This window comes from Denticeps clupeoides, chromosome 12 (assembly GCF_900700375.1).
Source record: "Denticeps clupeoides chromosome 12, fDenClu1.1, whole genome shotgun sequence".
NCBI lineage: Eukaryota > Metazoa > Chordata > Actinopteri > Clupeiformes > Denticipitidae > Denticeps > Denticeps clupeoides.
Window position 1 is genome coordinate 3,326,191 of NC_041718.1, and position 21,054 is coordinate 3,347,244.

General features: G+C 45.2%; 1 protein-coding gene across 2 annotated transcripts in view; it reads right to left on the reverse strand.

Annotated features, from left to right (window-relative positions):
* Positions 1 to 1,107: 1,107 nt before the first annotated feature.
* Positions 1,108 to 21,054, reverse strand: part of celsr2 (cadherin, EGF LAG seven-pass G-type receptor 2) — a 44,122-nt gene continuing 24,175 nt past the window's right edge. Inside the window, exons 6-34 of one of the 2 annotated variants that reach the window (XM_028998034.1) lie at positions 17,341 to 17,498; positions 16,923 to 17,086; positions 16,191 to 16,316; positions 15,451 to 15,617; positions 14,847 to 15,029; positions 14,470 to 14,583; positions 14,236 to 14,401; positions 13,732 to 13,873; positions 13,447 to 13,567; positions 13,150 to 13,333; positions 11,498 to 11,599; positions 11,323 to 11,417; positions 11,030 to 11,239; positions 10,542 to 10,725; positions 9,742 to 10,057; positions 8,739 to 8,906; positions 8,436 to 8,571; positions 7,712 to 7,912; positions 7,376 to 7,550; positions 7,137 to 7,249; positions 6,263 to 6,345; positions 5,940 to 6,066; positions 5,738 to 5,845; positions 5,453 to 5,583; positions 5,238 to 5,329; positions 4,797 to 4,967; positions 4,509 to 4,703; positions 4,163 to 4,385; positions 1,108 to 2,891 (exon numbers count right to left, since the gene is read on the reverse strand). In XM_028998034.1, coding sequence (XP_028853867.1) covers positions 2,870 to 2,891; positions 4,163 to 4,385; positions 4,509 to 4,703; positions 4,797 to 4,967; positions 5,238 to 5,329; positions 5,453 to 5,583; positions 5,738 to 5,845; positions 5,940 to 6,066; positions 6,263 to 6,345; positions 7,137 to 7,249; positions 7,376 to 7,550; positions 7,712 to 7,912; positions 8,436 to 8,571; positions 8,739 to 8,906; positions 9,742 to 10,057; positions 10,542 to 10,725; positions 11,030 to 11,239; positions 11,323 to 11,417; positions 11,498 to 11,599; positions 13,150 to 13,333; positions 13,447 to 13,567; positions 13,732 to 13,873; positions 14,236 to 14,401; positions 14,470 to 14,583; positions 14,847 to 15,029; positions 15,451 to 15,617; positions 16,191 to 16,316; positions 16,923 to 17,086; positions 17,341 to 17,498 — 4,377 coding nt within the window. In that variant the 3' untranslated portion in view covers positions 1,108 to 2,869. Of the gene's footprint in view, positions 2,895 to 4,162; positions 4,386 to 4,508; positions 4,704 to 4,796; positions 4,968 to 5,237; positions 5,330 to 5,452; positions 5,584 to 5,737; positions 5,846 to 5,939; positions 6,067 to 6,262; positions 6,346 to 7,136; positions 7,250 to 7,375; positions 7,551 to 7,711; positions 7,913 to 8,435; positions 8,572 to 8,738; positions 8,907 to 9,741; positions 10,058 to 10,541; positions 10,726 to 11,029; positions 11,240 to 11,322; positions 11,418 to 11,497; positions 11,600 to 13,149; positions 13,334 to 13,446; positions 13,568 to 13,731; positions 13,874 to 14,235; positions 14,402 to 14,469; positions 14,584 to 14,846; positions 15,030 to 15,450; positions 15,618 to 16,190; positions 16,317 to 16,922; positions 17,087 to 17,340; positions 17,499 to 21,054 lie in introns of both variants that reach the window. The other variant, XM_028998033.1, reaches the window with a different exon arrangement.

A 21,054-nucleotide genomic window follows, 5' to 3' on the forward strand; every position in this document is an offset into this window, starting at 1 on the left:
GGGACAGGCCAGTACATCAGGAGACGTGGAGGAGGCCGCAGGAGGGCAACAACCCAGCAGCAGGCCACTACCTCCACCTTTGTACAAGGAGGAACAGCATGTGCATGTGTCTTCTCAACCAATCAGAAACAGACTCCATGAAGGTGGTATGAGGAGACACATTCACATTTATGGCCTGCTGGAGGTCATTTTGCACCTCCATGCTCTGGACACTACACCCGACCTCCACAGGTGGGGGTTGTGCTTACAGCCCAACATCATGCAGCATGTTTGCCATTTGCCAGAAAACACAAATTTTCTAATTCTCCACTGGCGCCCTGTGCTCTTCTCAGTTCACAGACAGACGTGACCATGTGGAGATGCCGTTTGGCAATGGGTGAGTAATGGTGTTGGTTGGCCCTCCATGTGCTTGCCAGATGTAGCCTGTCTGCCATTAGGTACCAAGATCAGCTCCTCAGACCCCTTGTGAGACCATATACTCGTGTGGTTGGCCCTGGGTTCCTCCTAATGCAAGACAATGGTAGACCTCATGTGGGTGGAGTGAGTCAGCAGTTTCTACAAGACTAAGGCATTGATACTATGGATTGGCCCGCCCGTTCCCCAGACCTGAATCCAATTAAGCACATCTGGGACATCATGTCTCGCTCCATCCACCAGTCCAGGAGTTGGCGGATGCTTTAGTCCAGGTCTGGGAGGAGATACTTCAGGAGACCATCCACCACCTCTTCAGGACCATGCCCAGGCGTTGTAGGGAGGCCACACACACTATTGAGCCTTGATTTGACTTGTTTTAAGGACATTACATCAAATTTGAATCAGCCTGTAGTGTGTTTTCAACTTTAATTTTGAGTGTGACATCAAGTCCAGATACATTTAATTTCCATTGATCATTTTTGCATGTTTTGTCAGCACATACAACTATGTAAAGTATTCAATAGAGTTTTTTTGAGCAGTGTATGGATAAGCTGCCTTCTTGCCTCGTGCTGCTCTCGGAGGAGGAACTAAAAGACCTTCCGTGCAACAGTTCTCTTTTGAAGTGACTTAATAAAATCAAATCTAATTAGAAGGTGTCATGCTTTTCAGACTGAATGAACAATTCACAAAGACGACAATACAAACACATTTTTTTACTCCAGTTTGGCCAGGTTCTTTACAAAGCATTTTCACACAGGAAAAATACAAGTATTGCGTTTTTTTTCTACCCTGTTGCACTAAAGCTTTGACATCAGTAGCTTACACACGATTGGCCCTGAAATGTTTGGTACAGTGATATGCCAGTTTGATGGGAGGGAATAAAACAACCATCATCTCCACACCGACACTCGGTACAGGCAGCAGAAAAGAGAGATTAAAAATCACACATGCTTTAAACTCAAATGTAACCAGCAGCCACTGGTCTCCGGTTCGGGCGTGGCCATCGTCAGGATCATACAAGAACAGTTTAGAATCATAACGATGATCTATTTGTCAGTACAATTTTTGTAAAAACCGTAAATTATGAATGACTACATGCCTACGATATTCAAAGTGAACTTGATGAAGAATGATCTTTATAAAAAATATATATTTCATTGCCCAGCCGTATTATCAGTATTAAGTTGCAGAACCATTTATAATGGCTGGCAAACATTTTCAGCAAATGCTAATATCAGACACAAAACATAACTGATAAAAAAATGGACCATTGTTTGGACCAGCTGAGGATTATCATGACTAAATTGCATTATGGGATGCATTGTGTCGTCAACTAATACATTGCTGACCATCGTAGCGACTCTGATGTGAACGAACTCATCATGCCCAGCATGACCAGACCGTCGCTCATCAGCAGCTATGAAATGTCCTGGTGTTTACATGCATATGAATATTCATCTACAGTATAAAACCACAATGGAAGCACCAGCAAGATGAAATGATTCAGCAACTGTCGTTATCTTCTGTCACTAGAAGTATTTAAACTGGAATATTAGTGTTTATAGATTTAGGTTCACCATTCAAGTCTGCACAGTAACATTTCTAAATTGTTCTTTTTTTAATACAGAAAGTATTTTACAAAACTGTTGTGGCCTTCATTTCTAGTCTATAAAATACAAAAAAAGTTATCAATGAGACAAACGATAAAATGTGAATCTCTCAGAACAAGACATTAGGAAATAAAAACCAGGAACCTTTCAAAATGTCTTTTTTTTTATAAAATTGTTTCCCAGCAATTTATAAAAATGATTAAAAGTCCCCGTGGTGCAACGTTTTATTTCTTTTTAGTCCTTCTTGAAACGTGTCCTGCGGACATTATAAAATGAAGGCTAAATGGTGGAGAAGGCAAACGTGCTGACAGTCAGTGAGGATGTGGTCTGTCCTCAGTCCGTCCTCAGCCGTGTCTCCGGCAGGACCCTCCACACGTCCCTCCGTTCTTTAAAAAACTTTCATGCAGCACAGGATCAAAGCTGGCTTCACACGGGAAACTCCCTGACGGTTCAGGATCAGTGAGAGGAACTCATACGTCCCCCTTTTAAAGGAGCAGGACATCACAGAAGAAACTGGGAGAAAGACCTGCAATTCAGGTTTTTTTTTAAAAGTGCATTGCTTCAAGTAATAAAATAAAATAAAATAAAATAAAATAAAATAAAATAAACGTTGATCAGTGCAGCTCAGCAGGGTTCACTGCTGAGACTTCAGAGGTTTGGCACAAAATGAACAATTCTTCATTAAAAACGGGTATTTAATGCCTTGTCAAGATAAAAGATAAGAAAAAAACAAGTGGTGAGAACCCATCACTCCCATTCTCTGATCTTCCTGTGACTCTCCCTCTCCTGACGCGCTGAGGGCGTGGTCCTAGGACCTGCAAAGACACACCCCTCCGTCAGCCGGGTCACATGGACGTGTGGAGGTGGCTTCTACAAGGAAGGGGCGGGGAGGAATGCAGGAGAAATAAAGAAAAGAAAAAGGCCCAATGTGGTTATGGTTCAAACAGAAGATGGTCAGATGTTGAAAAGACAGGTGGGAGATGTTCTCTTCCTGCCGCTATATGCTGTGTGAGCGTCAATGGAGAAAATTATCTGTGCATTTTGAGTGGAAGGAGAGAGCAGTGGAAAGAATAGTCAGTATTTCTAGCAGCTTCCTGTGTCGCCACTTTTGTTGACACTGTAAGAATTCTGTTTATGTATTTTGTAAGATATTAACAGTGACACATCTCATCTTATAATACAGTCTGCTTCAGATTACATGATTTGGAGGTTAAATGACGATCAACCATATACATACATACATACATACATATATATATTCAGCAACTGTCGTTATCTTCTGTCACTAAAAGTGAAGCAAACTGTGTATATATATATGGTTGATCGTCATTTAACCTCCACTATGGGACCACTATGGGTCAAGAAACAGATTTGGAGGTCCCCGCCCCTTTCCACCGCAAACTCTCATTGTCTGTAGAGTATGACACAACTATGTGTGTGTGTGTGTGTTTATGTCATCAATATGCTACAGCCAATGAGAGTTCGCGGTTAATTGTTTCTGTCTGTCATCACTTTTTTTTCCCTTTCCCAATACATTTTTGACAGAACATCATTTTGGAGACCCAATGGACCAGGCACACGTGAAAGACTGTGTATGGTGATGAAATGGTGGGGCAGTGGTGGCCTAGTGGTTAAGGAAGCGACACCTGTAATCAGAAGGTTGCCGGTTTGAATCCCGATCCGCCAAGGTGCCACTGAGGTGCCACTGAGCAAAGCACCGTCCCCACACACTGCTCCCCGGGTGCCTGTCACGGCTGCCCACTGCTCACTCAGGGTGATGGGTTAAATGCAGAGGACAAATTTCACTGTGTGCACCGTGTGCTGTGCTGCTGTGTATTACAAGTGACAATCACTTCACTTAAGTGATGATATGTATCAATTTATGATCCATTTTTTATGATCTGGTGAAATTCGGCTCCCTGTTTGATTGCTTCATCTTACACCTTCACATGGTAAAAAAACTAACCATCACAGAACCTTTCACAGATACTAGACACATTTTCACAAAATAATAATTTGTATTATACACTAACATCGGATTTTGCGAGTAAAACACAAATTTTGAATCATTTTATCATCATTAAAGTTTCTAATGTCTGAAAGCTCATCACCTCCACAGGACTAGATAGGAGACTCACTCTGATCCTGAAGAGTCATTGTCTGCGGTCCCTGCTTTGATGCTCAATGCCACCCCGTTGAGGTGGTCTGGGACACCGGGCTTGGCCCCATTGCTCCTCCCCTCGGTGGAGGAGGAGCCCTGAGAAGAGGCGGGGCCAGCTGCACCTGCAGACAACTCATTGTGGATTCGATGGAGGCCGTTCCTCTCTGCTATGGGGGACAGTTGCTTCTTCTTAAGGATCCCTAATTTCAAATCACAATTCAAGCCTCAGTCATTTACATAAATACATATATAGAATTTATTACAAAAGTAGCTTAACAAACAGCAAACTTTTGTTGTGACGAGAAAGTGACTCTCTGATATACCTTTCTGTGGATGTATACCAGGTTTGGAAAGGCTAGGCAGTAGCATCATCAGGTTTTCTTTCCCATGACCCTCTGCTCTGTCATCAGGGTTGGACAGCGTCTCCTCCTTCAGCCTCTCTGCATCCCCAAGACTCTCACTCTGTCCTGCAGTGGACACAAAGTCCCCCGGCCAGAACATCTTCGGCTGGCTGTTATCTGGGGGGTTAATAACATTTTCAATAACATTCATTCTGATACAGACCAAGTTTAAAATGGTTCCATATTACAACTGGGCTGTGTGGTTTGTACCTTGTGGGTGTGTACGCTTGGCTGTAGCGGTGGCCAGAGTTTCCCAGCATTCATCCGGAACATATGGACCCTCCTCTTCCTCCTCGCTGCCCGAGGAGTGGGTGGAGCAATAAGACTCACTCTGGTCATCCTCCAACTCAGACAGGTCACTGTCGGAATCAGAGTCTTGATCTGTTTTTTTGACGTAATACAAAGACACACACACGCACACACACACACACACACACACACACACACACACACACACGTAAATAAACGGATGCATGGACGCAATTGCTGTTACAGTTCAAAGATTATAGTTGCATTTTATGGGTTCACTTTTCATGGTTATAAAATCACAGAATTTAATATCCATTTAGTCCCATCAATTGTGATTCTACATATTATATGTGTGAAAAAAAAAGCCTAAAAAAAAAAAGTAGTGAGAAGAACAGGTCTCACCATCGGGATGATCTTTATCCTGGTGGAAGAGGGCAGGATTGTGGTCGTTCAGGGCGATGTGTGCCTGGCTGGTGTTCACCCCCCCATCCTCTCTAAGGGAGGAGACGTTTGCAGTTATTTTAATAAGCCCTGAAAGCCCTGGTTTACGATCCCCAACCCCCCAACAACATATGCCGCTTATGTCCAGAGCATTACGCCCGGCGGGAGGCAGGTACCTGAGAACAAAGGGGACGTAGCTCTGCTGGCTCTTCCCGCTCTGCAGGGTGCCATTCAGGGACCCGCTGGAGTCCCCGAACGGCAGGTGGTACAGCCGCCCATCCGCATAGCCGCCACTGCAGTTATAGAGCTGGGGAGAAGGGGGCGTGGTTTAAATTTCAACCCTTAAAACCTCACTAAACAACACTAATGGAATTAGAATTGAATAAATCTGTAATTCACCAATAACCAGCTGAAGTTTGAACATTCATTTATTAAATCAGAAATAATGTTGATGGGCTCACCGATGGCTTGGACTTCATGTGGTCAGGCCGTTTGCGGCTGCAGCAGTACCGCATGGCCATCCTTGCCTCCTTACTAAAGACGATGCGGAAGAAAAAGATGAAGGGACCCTGAGATGGGGACAGAAGAGGGACATGAGCACAAAACAAGTCAAACATGCTGTTGAGCCTCTGATGAATTCATGTTTGTAGAGGACAGAGGTACCTGGACACAGTTGAACCCGGCAAATAGGTAGTGGAAGATGATCATGTCGCTATTGACGGAGAGGATGGCCAGCAGGCACGTGACGGTGACGAGGAAGAGGACGCAGCACGCTGTCCTGAGACCGGAACTACAGAGGAACGCACACAGTAAACAACGGGTTTAAACTGAAATCCCATCCCATGCAACACAGTTAAAGAGCTTGACAGAACACTGAGGAATGTTCCCGCAATGTGCTGTAACACACTCGACACATTTCCTCATATTAACTGTGCTCTATACAGAGTGTTTCATTAGCTAGAGGGCTACTGCTCTGACACACTCACATTGGTGGCTCTTTCTTCTCAAAGCTGTGGTGTCTGAGGGCACAGGAGGCTCTGGAGGCCAGGACGTAGAGGAACACGTTCATCTGCCACCAAATAACATCACTGTCAGCACTGACATGGAAACAGTGGTTGGAAAAATGACTCTCTAGACTGAATAATAGCTTGATAATACGTTATATGCTAAAGGAAAACGGGACTGTTTCGGAGGAAAACCGGAAAAAGAACACTTAAACTACAATGGACAACAACCTGTTCAATGACAAAAATCTTACCAGGTTTTTTTTTTATTATGCCCAAACAAAAATGACAGCAAGGGTAGAATAAGTGTAGATTATGTAGATCTGATAACGCTGGTCACTTCCATATCTTCTGGGATTTTAACTCCATGGAGTTAACACCATTAAACTCTCACCAAAAAACAATACAAGAGTCCTGGTGGTGATAATTCCACTAGCAGCCAAAAACGTCATCACAAGGAAATGGCAAAAAGCAGAATCGCCTGGGAGAAAATAACTAATGAATTATGGACAGTGGAAAAACTCTCTTTCTCTCCCAGACTAAACACATTGCATCTCTAGAGCGACATGTCTGGAAGAAAATAGAATTATTATTCGAATTTGAATTGAAGTTCCTTTATTTTATTTTGTTCACTTAATGCTTGATTTTGTCAAATTCAGATCTGCCTGTCAGAGCAGAACAACTTGGATCGCAACAACTTATGTAAATCTCTTGACCAATAAAAAAATATAAATACCATGGTTGGTTTATAGCTGTAGACTGAAACAGATGTAAAGAAGGGTGTGTGAGTGTGTGTGTATGTGTGTGATCATGTGTATTGCGGTGTGTGAAAACATGATGGGCGGCCGGTACTCACAGAAACCACTAAAGCGATGGGTCCCGCAAAGCTCCATATGAGAGTGTCATATATGGACAGCCAGCAGAAATCTGGGTTCCCATAACCCTCAGGGTCCAACCCTACAGCCAGGCCTGCGTCACACGCCACAAAGTAAACAACACAGGGTAGACGGCTTAATACTTTAATGAAGATTTATGGTCTTGCCCCCCACCCAAAACCATATAAATATGAATGTGTGTGTGTGTGTGCGCACAGACCTGTGATAAAGGCCGGTACACCCCAACCAATCATGTAGTAGAAGCGCATGGGGCCGTAGTTGATGTCGCGAACCTCGCTCAGCATGCGGTACACATGCAGCCCCTCCAGGAAGAGCCATGAGAAGCCACACATGTAGAAGAAATGCAGGAGGATGGCGATGACCGTACACAGGAACTACAGAAGAGAGAGGGGGACAGAGGGGACAGTTCAGACATCAATGACACTGTCCTTTAACCATCAATGCTGTATTAGTAATCATTCATCAGTAATCTGGATATATCGTTTAATATCAAGCCTGAAAGACGTAAGGAGGAAAATGAGGATGAAGATTTCACCGGGTTGTCTGCCTGGTTGATTCCCAGGATGAAGATGAGCTCGGCGATGAAGAGGGCGAAGGCCGCGTTGCTGATGATGCTGGTCTTGTTGCTGTGCATGGCCCTCAGGCAGAAGAGGAAGAGGATGGTGAGGAAGAGGAAGCCCAGTGTCACCCCCACCGTGCTCCACGTCACCAGCCGCACCGGCAGGATCTCTCCATTCTGAAACAGGACGGGAGAATTTGGCTCTACATCCTCTAATATTTACTGTAAATGATAAATCTTTGATTAGTGTTTATTATAAGTATTTATTACATTACTAAAACCACACAATAACTGCATCTACTGCAGTTTTGAATTAATCAGCCTCCTATGAACCACAATAGAATTAAAGACATTATCAGCTTCATCGTCCCAGTGTTCCAGATTCCATCATGACTGGTTTATATAGGGAAGCCCTGATTTACATTTACATTTACAGCATTTACCAGACGCCCTTATCCAGAGCGACTTACAATCAGTAGTTACAGGGACAGTCCCCCCCCTGGAGACACTCAGGGTTAAGTGTCTTGCTCAGGGACACAATGGTAGTAATTGGGATTTGAACCTGGGTCTTCTGGTTCACAGGCGAGTGTGTTACCACTAGGCTACTACCACCCTGGGTGGCTACCACCCTTATCACCCGGTCAGACGAACGCAGGGTCATGCAAAAACTGATGCATGCTGGGAGATTTGAGGCTCTCACCTCTCTCCTGGAGACGTCCATGAGCACAGCGAAGCTGGTCATGTGGTAGCACTGGCAGCTGATGTGCGTGTTGTTCCTGAACACTACTTCACAGCCTTTAGCAGACCAGCCCCCGCTCCCACTGGCTGTGCCGGTCCTACACACACACACACAAACACACACACACACACACACACACACACACACACACACAAACACACACAAACACACACAAACACACACAAACACACGGCGTACTCCTTACTCGCACTGTTGGGTTTAAGCTTGTGTGTGTGTGTGTGTGTGTGTGTGTGAATGACTCACTGTATGGAGTGGTTCCAGAACACACAGATCGGTTTGGAGCGCTCCTCTGTAGTGACCAGACGGAACTGCACTGTGATTGGCTTGTCTAGTGTGTGCTGCAGCAGCTCCTCATTGTCGTGCACCGTGATGCTCACCACTGGAGTGTTGATGACCGGACGCTTAGGAACTCTGAACACGCACACACACGCAAAACAAACATGTAGAGAGAGATGGATAATGTGCCTTATAAAATTTGTATTTCTATCCGTATATATTGAGCTTTTTTTGCATTCCTGTTTATGGCATACTTAAAGTGTGTGTTTCTACTGAAAATTTGATTACATTACTGTCTGAAATAAGCCATTCTAGAGTTTAATGTATTACACCTCCCATGAAACCCATATAGACGACATTTTCAAATGTCACCACTCAATGTTGACAGATTATGTGGTTTTGAATGTGATATTTCAAACAAAAAAAGAAGAGGAATAGCTAACAGTTAGATATAATAATAATATTATGGGGTGGTAGTAGCCTAATAATGGGTAACACACTCGCCTATGAACCAGAAGACCCAGGTTCAACTTCCAACTGTGTCCCTGAGCAAGACACTTAACCCTTGCTCCGGGGAGGAATGTCCCTGTAACTACTGATTGTAAGTCGCTCTGGATAAGGGCGTCTGATAAATGCGTCTGATAAAAATGCTGTAAATGTAAATAATAATAATAATTATTATTATTATTACAGATTGCTGCAATTTCAACAAGAAAATTATTCAAAACACAAGAGTATTGCATATCAGTATTACAAAAATATTCATATGTAATAAAAATAAGATTTTTGCTTTTCAAAGACCACATTTGTATTCAGTTCCCACATTACTGAATTTGAGCCCAATTTGTTTACTTCTCATGTCGTAATTAATTGTTCTCAAAATGACATTAAACATTAGGTCCAGCCCAATTTTTGACCCCATTTCAACTTGATTTAATTTAATGCTACTGACATGACGCGACTTTCTCACCTCAGGCTCCTCTTGTCCGGGTCATAGCGTTCCGGCAGGAGCGTCGCCAGGCTGTGGAAGATGATGACACTGGCGATGGCGTCCTGCTCACGCTCGTCTGGGTGACGCCGCTTCCTATTGGCTGTCTGGTTTCTTGCAGGGTCCAGGAACGTGTCACCATGCCAGTGACCTTTGACCTCCGGTGCGGGGACAAACACGGAGTCGGGAAGTGTAACGGCAGTCTCCAGGTCGAGCGGCCGGGGTCCCCTTAGAGATTGGTAGCGGGGCAGCTTGGCACCAGCAAAGTTCATTTTGTTCAGGCGATCAATGGAGATGACTGGAATAAAAGTGTCCAGGGTCCACAACAGTTACTTTCTTTGAAAAATCCTAAATACATTAGTAACAGCATAATTTAGTAACCCCCATTTTTTTTTTTACAAATTTACTTTTTACATTTATCAGACGCCCTTATCCAAAGCGCCTTACAATCACTGACGTGACTGTTACAGGGACAGTCCCCCCTGGAGACACTCAGGGTTAAGTGTCTTGCTCAGGGACACAATGGTAGTGAGTGAGGTTTCAGTGCTAGGGGTGAGTATTGGCAAGGATCAATCACTATATATGCTGTGATCGGACTGTCTGAAATGCCTAGCAGTAATTCAATGTTCCTAGCAGTACAGCACCATCTACAGGAATGGAGGTTGTAATCACATGCTGACTCTCACCTCTGCTGGCCTCACCAAAGAAAATTTGTATAAAAAAGTATTGATCCTTGATGTCCCTGTATCAATTAAATATCACCACGTGCAGTTTCAGTATACCTATGTTAGGAGTGACTATGGTGAAAGGGCTCAGGTAGGTCTTCCTCATGTTCTGGGCCAGGGTGTTGGTGTACTCCTCGTACTGACGGAGCAGCGCCGCCGTGCCGCCCTCTGTCTGCTGGATCAGCTCCCAGTGAGGCTGCATCTCTGCTGACAAGATGACACTGGCCACCTGCATCAGGTTCTGTGGTGGAGACACAGAGTGGGAGAACACGACGAGTGGAGGGGGAAAGAGAGAGAGGAGGCGGGATAACAGGGAAGAAAAAAATGATGTAAATTACAATCTATGCCTTTGAAAACACTCCTTTCTCATGCCTCAATTATCCAAAAATACTCCTGATTATTTCATGGATCGTTTTTAAGATCAACAGACCAATACCACCACTAGGTGGAGCTGCCTGATTTGTAATTGCACCAAATGAATCGGAAATGACAAAATTATGATCTATACACAAACAGGACGACCCTGGGAGCTTTATTTTTAGTACCTGGTTGAAGTGAACGTCCTGTGTGGCCGTCAGGCTGAACCCGTGCTGTCTGCTCTCGTGCTGCAGCAGGCTCTGGGTGAGGTGGTAGGCCACCTTCACGTCACTACCATAGTACACTTTTGTGTGCTCTGTGGCATTGGCTAGCAGGGTGGCTGTCTGATGGACCTTATCTGACTGCAGGAGTGATTTGTTACGAGCCAGAAGATCCGCCTGTTCAACACAAATATGAAACTCGGATCACAGACGGGAAAAAAGACAGTGATTTTGTCTGCAGGCTGATACGAGGTACAGACCAGGGTCTTGAGTTTGATGAAGGAGACGGAAGTGCAGTTGAAGAGATTTGGTGGCAGCCAGCCTTTGTGTTCATCACAGTGCCGAATAGCCGTTCCTGAGAGAAAGAGAGAGAGAGTTTTAAACTGCCCATCAGAAATGATCCAAAAAAATAAATAAAAAGGCTTGGTGACGTACCGACAGAGCCCTTAGGACAGGGAACCGCAGCCGGCAGACCAAACTTGGTTCTGGGCCACCAAATACCTGCCTCTATGGCCTGGGGACAGCTGTCATAGATCACTGAGAGAGAGAAAGAGAGGCAGCGAGAGCTCAGAATATAAATGTATAAAACTCACTACTTAGCACAGAGCACACCATTCAATCACACACTCACACCTAACACAAACATCCCAGAGCTGGGACTCAAACTCACAACCTTGGAGAATAGAACAGTAATAACTAAACTCTTTTAAAGGCCTTTAGAGCTATAACATGCTGCTCTATACTGGATCCTTTTGGAATTAGAGCTGGATTGGTTGTTCAGTCCACGAGTAAACACCACAGCATATCATTTGCCAGCATAATATCAATTTCCTCTGTTGCAGATAAAACACAAATGTACATCTCAGTCAGATGCAGACAAGAAACCAAATTATCTAAACTGTGGAAGAGCAACTTCATCATCTTAAATTCTAAAAAGACTGAAATATTGTTTCTACAGCTGCCAGAAGGAATCTGTCTGACTTCTTAGTAAATATTGATGGTCCTCCTATCACGGCAGAGCATTCGGGCCTCACTGCCAGACTTGCAGCAGCTTCATCCCACAGGCCACCAGACACCTGAACTCTCAGGGACTTTCTGAACTGACAAACACACACACACACACACACAGAACATATCTCTTACCACATTTCTATTACAGCAGTATTTGCAATATTTTCTACTCGGCACCTTCGTATTTATTTCACTGGTTCCTAGTGCTGTGTGGCGCTCTTCTTTATTGCCTACATGTTTTGTTTGATTTAACTGTAATCTTGCACATTTGGTAGCCCGGTTTGTCTGTGTCGCACATGTGCAGTTTATGTCAGTATGTAACTTTGCTTAAATGATACACGTAGCACCAGGTTCCGGAGAAATGTTGCTTCGTTTCAACTAGAACTCGAACCACCATGTGTACAACCAAGGGCTGTCACAACTGACAGCGATCTGTCCTTTGACAATCACATAAGTAATATTTGTATGAGTGCTTCCTTTCACCTACCTAATATTTCAATATTATTATTCAAATATTATGTAATATTACACTTACTATTAGGGGTGTGTATTGTGATACTGTAAATACTGCGATATTCTACAGTTCACTGAAGATGTACATGTGCTGGTACATGCATTTGTAATGTTAAGAATGGGCTGTAATTCTCTACTTATTGGATGCCCGGCATCATCTCTCAGGAACCTCCAACAAGTTCAAAATGCTCCTGCAATCCTGCAAGAATCCCAACTGGAACAGGAAAATATGAACATGTCACACCGATTCTGTCTTCACTGCATTGGCGACTGGTAAAATTTTCACATCGACTGTAAAGTTCTGCTTATAAAATTCAAAGCTCAACATAGACTGGTCCCTGATTACCGGAGGGACTTGTTAACAGAGAACTGTGCAAAAAAACAGCGGTGACTGTCATCTTATTTAACTGATGGAAGTCATCTAGACTCATGTTGACGGACATTGATGAGCGTCTGAAATATCAGTTTTCATCCTGAAAACGGGCATATCCACCAAATTCCTGTCACTGGGTAAACTGGAGGGATGACATACAACATGAGTCTGTGGCATTGCTCATCCTTACCCTCGCAGCCACTGACTGAGACCTCAGCGAACGGGTTGTCACAGCGGTCACACTGACGTCCGATGACCCCAGGCTTACACTGGCAGTGGCCAGTCTCCCTGTCGCACGCCCGAGAAAACGAGCCCACAGGGTAGCAGTCACACAGCAGACAGGAGTCACTGCCATCGGGACGATAATAATTATCCTGAAGGGGTGAGAAGGAGAAGAGAATTCCTGTCATGGCACTTCTGAGTTCTGAGTCCCTCTATGTGTGTGTGTGTGTGTGTGTGTGTGCTGCTAACAGATGTGTAGTCTCACCTTGCAGCGGCACTCTCCGGTGGTCTTGTTGCAGTCAGTGTCAAAGCCCTTGTCGGTCTTACAGTCACACGGGCCACACGTCTTATGTCCCCACCAGCCTCGGGGACATGGCAAGTCAGTCCTGACACATAAAGAAATTAATTATAGACGTATGAGCCTTATGAGAAATTAAAGCACTTTGACGTATGATAGAACAGCCAAGAGGCAGAGAAGACACGCCTGTCTCACATTTAAGGGGCCAGTGTCGCAACATTTCACATTCTTTATTAAGGTGGAACTGCTCACTTTTTTTCACAGTAATGGCCGAAGTAGTTGCTCGAACATTCGCAGATGTAGCCATTGGAGGAGCCAGACTTCCTGCTACATGCTGATTGGTGCTCACAGGGGTTCAGCATGCATGCATCTGTACAGTTACGGCCATAGTAACCTGTCACACGCAAGATATAGGAGTTAAATCACCAGTGCAGACATTCTACAAAATGTATACGAGCTATCCTGAAAGTGAAGTTATTGCCATTGTGAGACACTGCAGCACAGCACACGGTGACACAATAAAATGAGTCCTCTGCTTTTAACCCATGAAAGGCGCCCGGGGAGCAGGGTGTGGGGACGGTACCTTGATCAAGCGGACCTCAGTGGCCCCTCTGCGGTTCAGGATTCGTATCAGCAACCTTCTGATTAAGAATCAGCTTCCTTAACTGCTAGGCCACCACTGCCACTACCACTGTCCTGATACCATTAGATACCATGAACTATAATACCCCAAACTGTACACACACACACACACACCTGTGAGGCAGGTACAGGAGTAGCTGTCCCAGTCATCGCTGCAGTAGCTGTTGGGGGGGCAGGGGCTGGACAGGCAGGGATCAGCCAGACTGCAGCCCTGCTCCACATTCATCTTACGGGCCTGAGACAAGCTGAGAGACGAGGAGCTTTCACCCACACTCAAGCCCTGAGGAGCAAAGAGCATGTTAACACACACACACACACACACAGTTGATGCAGTGATCATGCTTGTACCTGTATGCAGCCTCGGAAACCCTGTGCCACTTTCCCGTTCGCCCCAACAACGCCCCCCACGCTGAGGGTCTTCAGCTTGGCGCCCTTCAATTTACCCTCCACGTCCATACTGGCCTGCATCCACGCAAACACCACACACAGATCATAACACAACCCGTCTCTGCACAGACAGTCAGATCGAGCCTTCTTCATTTTAAAATGACAGCTGATCCTCTGGCACGAGCAGTGAGAAGGTGGATCTGGGGTCACAGCGATTCAGTGCAGATTAATAGCTTTACAGACCCCAGTTGATACTGACCACACCCGCACTTCATTTCTCTGCCTTGTTCATGCAGTGTAGGTTTTACATATTTAATTGTGAATTCTTGATTCCTCACCACGTAGAGGCCGTGATCGAGGGACAGCGTGGCTGTGTGTACAGCTCCGCCGCCCCCTGCCGCCAGACGCAGCTCCATGCGCACGTGGTGCCAGTCTCCGTCGTTCACCGCGACCTCGTCCAGTTGCGACAGGGTGGAGTCCTCGCCGCGCTGCAGCAGCAGCACCAGCCTGCGCTGCCGGAGCTGAGAGGGCGTAACAAGGTTCGACAACAGATGCTCAGCCTGAAAGGGACAGCCTGCGACTCCAAGTTGCTTTTGTTCTGCATATTAAATATTAATCTAAACATTCATCTAAACATACCTCGTACAACCAATAGGTGGCACTCTGCTACAAAAATCCTATTTTGGTGGTAAAAACTTTTGAGAGTGTAAGATGAACCAGCTTTAAACTTCCAGGAGGTTTCGCTTGATCTGTGTGAATCGTTTCACGCAGTCTTGTGGTGATGAGGAGGGAGTCTGCAGGTCATGCTTGAGTGTGTGTGTGGGTGTGTGTGTCTGGTGGAGGTGTGTGAAGAGCTGCTGTGTGAGGTTATGACGTGTGTGTGTGTGTGGATGAACAGCTTGGCATCCAGGGTAGAGTTTGTGTGTTAGTGTGTGTATATACCTGCAGTGTGAGGTTATGGTGCTGTCCGGCAGTGACGTGCAGGAGGGTGGAGCTGGGCTGCCGTGTGCGGAACATGAGCTCCGCCTGCCAGGGCACCGTCACCACCATGGCCAGGTTACTCCACAGCAACAAGCTGTTCCCCTGGAAACGCTGAGGGTTGGGCATCACTGTGTGAATCATGGGAAAATCAGACAGGAGGAGGATGAGGGACAAAGGAGGAGGATGATGCACCCGCCATCTGATCCTGAGCTGCCAGAACATTCTACTCAACTGGGGCAAAACAAGCTTTCATGCAAACAGTAAATGGAAGACAACTAAAAAAAAACTTTTTTGTTGTTACAAAAAAGTGGGTGACAAAATATTTCCCCTTTTCACCCCATCTCAACACAACCCAAAGCACGCAGGACCACCAGCGTCATGAGAGCAGCAACGTTCAGCATGTTCTGTCTCAGCAGGGAAGACTTTTATCTCAGCAGAGTGACAATAAATAAGAAAAAATCTCTTTGATGACAAGTTGGCACCAACTCATCCCTCTACTTAAAAAAGAACAAAGTGTGTAGATGTTATTGTGTCATTACTCTGGTGGTTAAAGTCCCATTTGTCTGTAAATGTAGTTACACACCCACATCGCAACTACCTCAGTCACCTGAGAGAAGACAGCTCCGCTCATTACTGAAGGTAAGCTGCTCTGGATAAGAGTGACCTCTGACCCCTGAGTGACCACTGCAGGCTTCGCTCACCTTTCTCGCAGTTCCGGCCACCGAAGCCCAGGGGGCAGTCACAGCTGAAGGAACCCCAGAGATTAACACAAGTGCCCCCGTTCATGCAGGGACTGGTGCTGCAGAAGTGCCTCTTGGCTGAGCATCCTGGGAAAAAGTAATGGATATCTGTCTTATTAGCGCAGTCGGTAAGTGGGTGTATGTATGGATGGATTTATGTTTATAGATTATGTAAACGTAAAGGTCTAGATAAGTAATAAAATGTTCTCGGATGGTAGTAGCCTAGTTGGTAACACACTCACCTATGAACCAGAAGACCCAGGTTCAAATCCCACTAACTACCATTGTGTCCCTGACAAAGACACTTAACGCTGAGTGTCTCCAGGGGGGGACAGTCCCTGTAACTACTGTAAGTCGCTCTGGATAAGGGCGTCTGATAAATGTAAATGTATATGTCATGAAATTTTGGACAACCTCCTTAAGTCATTTATTGTTCATATTTGTACAGGATAGTTAAAAGTAAAAGTCAAGATGTCTATCAGTTCTGTATCTTGCCTATTTTCTTTGTTTTCCATTAGCACACCTCTGATTATAAGAACAGGTTTACAGTATGCAGTACAGTTGTTCAAATGATCACTTGGTGGGTGTTTCAATTAAGGACAATTGTGGCTGAGGTTGACTGTAAATGATGGTAATATTTGTTGAGATCACTATTTTTTCTGAGGTGGTAATGAGAGTGGAGAAGCTCAGTACCGGGCAGAGTGCCGTTGTTGGCGATGAAGCTGGCCATGTCTATGTGGCGGTCGTCAATGCGCAGGTCCTTCATGCAGCCCACAAACTGCCGATTCTGCACTGGGAAATCCTCAGGCAGTTTCGGGACCCCGCCCAGGAGCAGTGGGCCGGTCAGATCTAAAGACCTCCACAAGCCAAAGACAAGAGGACACTTCACTCATACAATGGCTTTTAGCAGAGAACACAAAGCAGCATTACAAGCAGTAAACTTCCTGTGGAAGGAGGGTTCAAACATCATCATCATCATCATCATCAGCAGCAGCAGCAGCAGGGTCTCCAGCTCGGGAGAACAAGAGGACTTGGTGTTGGCATGACAATTATCTGAACAGTTAATTCCAGCGCTCCAGGACCCCCAAAAATTCCCCAGCTGGTTTCTTACTTCTTGGATCCCGATTGGCTTCCCTGGGCTGAGCAGGAGTAGTTTCCAATCATGTGACCGAATCTGAGGGCCACAGATGTGTCGCAGTTGTCCACAGTCACCACGGCCACCTTCTGGTCAGATGGACCCTGGGGAAGGCCGGCCTGGTTCAGGATGGGCTAAGAGAAGAGGAGAGAGAGAATTATTATCGTACTGCTCTTATACTGTTATACTCTGTAAACAGTAAAGAAGATAAATATCTGGCTTATACCCATGTTTATCTGGCAGATATTGGCAGTTTTCTGCTGTAATGACCTTATAAATGTAAATATGTTTCTGGAGAAGAACAAGCCAAAGATGAAGTGAATAAATTTCACGCTGGCCCAGGCACACACCCTGTCGCTGCTAAAACCCCACCCCCAACCCGTGTGTGTGTGTGTGTGTGTGTGTGTGTGTGTGTGGAATCCAGGTGGACAGACGAAGTGCAACAGACAGGAAATGAGGAGTTCCAGTCTGGCACCGAGCCCTAGCCTCCCAACTCCCTCTAAACAAGCAAAGACATAAGCTGAGCATGAGCACAATGAGCACACACACACACACACACACACACACACACACACATAATACATCTGTCAGACTAAAAATAGGATTGTGTCAAATTAAAACTGTCTCAAGACTTCACCATTTATCTAAAGACAACACAATCAAAGGGTCTTTCTGGACGTGGTTGTAATGAGGAGCGATATGCATTGTTCTAAATGATAAAAGATTTTCTATTTAAACTAAAGTGACTAGTTGAGACAGGTCGAGACAAATTAGACAAACCAGTAGCAGCAATGAGTGTATGTGGTATATGATATGCTATGACAATAATGGCAGTAGTAGTGATATGAAATTATATGATGACCATAACATAGCAGCCTATTTCAAAATTCAAATTTTATTTGTCACATACACAAACACGGTGTGATATGCAGTGAAATGCTTAGTGTGAGGTAGTAAGATTAAAGATTAAACTGCAGTACTGATGTTCAGTTTGTAATGTGCACTTTGGGAGGGAGAAGAATCATCTGTAGATGGTTTAGGGCTTCAGATGTGGTTGAGGTGATGTGGATGTTCCTGTGGGCAACATATTGAGGAGCCGGACAGCCTGGGGGTAAAAACTGTTCCTCAACCTGGCAGATCTGGCTCTGATGCTGCAGTATCATGTGAAATGTCTATGTGAGGGGTGTGAGGGGTCCTGCACGATGCTGCAGGCCTTATGGATGCTGCGTTTGTGAAATGTGTCAGTAGTGGGGGCAGAGGCACCCCAATGATGTTCTCTTCACTATCTTCACAGTCTTCACTATCCTCTGTAGGCTAATGCGGTCAGAAGTGTTACAGTTGCCGTACCAGACAGTGATGCAGCTGGTCAGGATGCTCTCAATGGTTCCTCTGAGAAGCCTCCACAGGAAATGTAGTCTCTGTTGAGCTTTTTTCATCAGTGATGTGGTGTTGACTGTTCCATGTTACTGAGAACATTGTTCTGTTTCGCATTATTATGCATTTGCTTTCTTTAAAAAAAATAAATGTCCTGTACCTCTGTGATGTGACACTTTTCATATAAACTATTTTAGGAACATCTGAAGTTGGTTTAGTTCTAGAATTATATTTATGCTTGAAAGAATAAGAGTGTGTGCCGGTCCACAGCAGGTCTTCCACACACAAAGCATACATTCTGAAAGCCTTGCGGTGTAAGACAGTGAAACCGCCACCGTGTGACAAAGCCTCCTTTTCGCAGAGAGGGGAGGAGATCAGCGGATAAAGCAGGGGTCAGCGGCACGGAGAATAATGTTTCTTTTCAGCAAAGGTCACAACCCTGGTTCAGCTTGAACTGCCCATCCGGAGAAGTCAGACAGAGTATCACACACACAGACACACACACTGAGCTCCAACATTTCTATATTCACTGCATATTCTAGCCCAGTGGTTTCTCCATTTTGTATATAATAAAATTGAGCTATAATTAAGCAAAATAATTACGTTCAGAGCCAACATGTTAACCATCTCACTGGTTAGTAGCTTCTTGTTAAATGGGACGCATGGGACATGTTTGCAGGTTATAAAAAAGTTCTCCCCACATGCATTGGTCATGCTGTCCATGCCACTGGAGATGCAAATCTCTGAGCAAATCTCTGCCACCCCAAATCAAATCAGCAGTCATTGCTTTCAGTATATTAGCTCCACTGATTTCAGGTAGATAAGGTCATTTACTCCTTACACTCAGACTAAGACATGAGTTACTCGACGAGTGACAAAACTTATCACCTTTATGTGACTTTTAAGATGGGAGCCTGTCCCTGGAAAGCCATTCCAGAAAAGAGAACTGGATCCAGTATCTTCTCCATGCATTTTTTTAATTCCATGCATTTTTTAATTCCATTTTGGTCTGTCCTGTTTTGCGATTTTAGGCAGAGTAAATAAAAGCCAAGCAGTAATTCAAAGTACCCCGCTGTACAGTGCCATCTACAGGCATGGTGGTTGTATTCGCACACTGATTATCTTGTGACTTCTGTGATGGGGTGGAGGACACAGTTTCCCAGGGGTTCTCAATCAATTCACTTTTATCAGCACGTCCGGAGGCACCTAATGACACGGAACCAAGGAATGACGGCACGCCGAGTCAGGCTGGCTGCAGCGAATGAAGAGCTCGTTACAACAAACAGAGAAATGTTACACGCCTCTATGACTAATCGATTGCGATTGAAATGTCAGTTCTGTAACAATCCAGTTTTATGTTTAGAGCAGAAAAGTCCATGAGGGAAATTCGCCATGTTCCTACAGCAGCCCATTGTGGCCATTTTCAGATGTCACAAAAACTGGATACGGCCATTTGTACGGATTCTGCACCGAAACAGGTCTTGGCCGGCTTGTTTTTTTGTTTTTGCGTGACCTTGGTGTTGAGCCGTGGCTCTTGGCTGGTGCACGCCTGGCCCGTCCTCACTGGCCCATCAGTCATGGCTGCAGACTCGAATTCCCCTCAGGAGCCCGTCTTCCCTCGACAAAACGCGGACTAGACAGCAGATATTTACTCAGGAGTTTGGAGGTGACCAACGTGACCCCAAGATGACGGGGCTAATAAGGGATCGACGGAATGGAAATGTTCTGTGATTGACGGCCAGACCATAGGAACCAACAGCAACTCGCCCAAACGGCTAAAACCGTCAGAGTAAAGGCCCCATCTCACGTTCTTCCTGATTTCTTTTCGCTCCCTGGCTGATGAGTGAAGCTGGAAGGCCATGACCATGGGGCAGCGGCATTCAGGGCCTGATCGTTCCTCAGTGAGGATGACTGCAGCACAAAGCCTGTGGTCATTGCCATTCTCCACACTCCCTCCTCCCCTCAAAGGCACTTTTCAAATATACAGAAGACTCCCCTCAACGCAAAGGGCCGTGAGGCGCAGCAGACCTCAGACCCCGCCCCCGGCCCCGCCCAGTCAAGCTGGGCAGCTCTGATTTGAATCAAAGGCGAATTGAAAATGAAAACGTGCTCATCAAGATTAAACACTGGATCATTCTACATTATTAATTCAAGTGCATTATATTTCTCACTGAGCATTCTCTCCAAGTGTTAAAAGTTGGGGACCTATGTGCTAAAAAAAGAAAGTTCTGGAATCTACGGTGGTCCTATTATCACCAACCCTGAATAGAATATGCACACTCTGGGGGGGTTGCCTGGCAACAAGCTTTATGATGC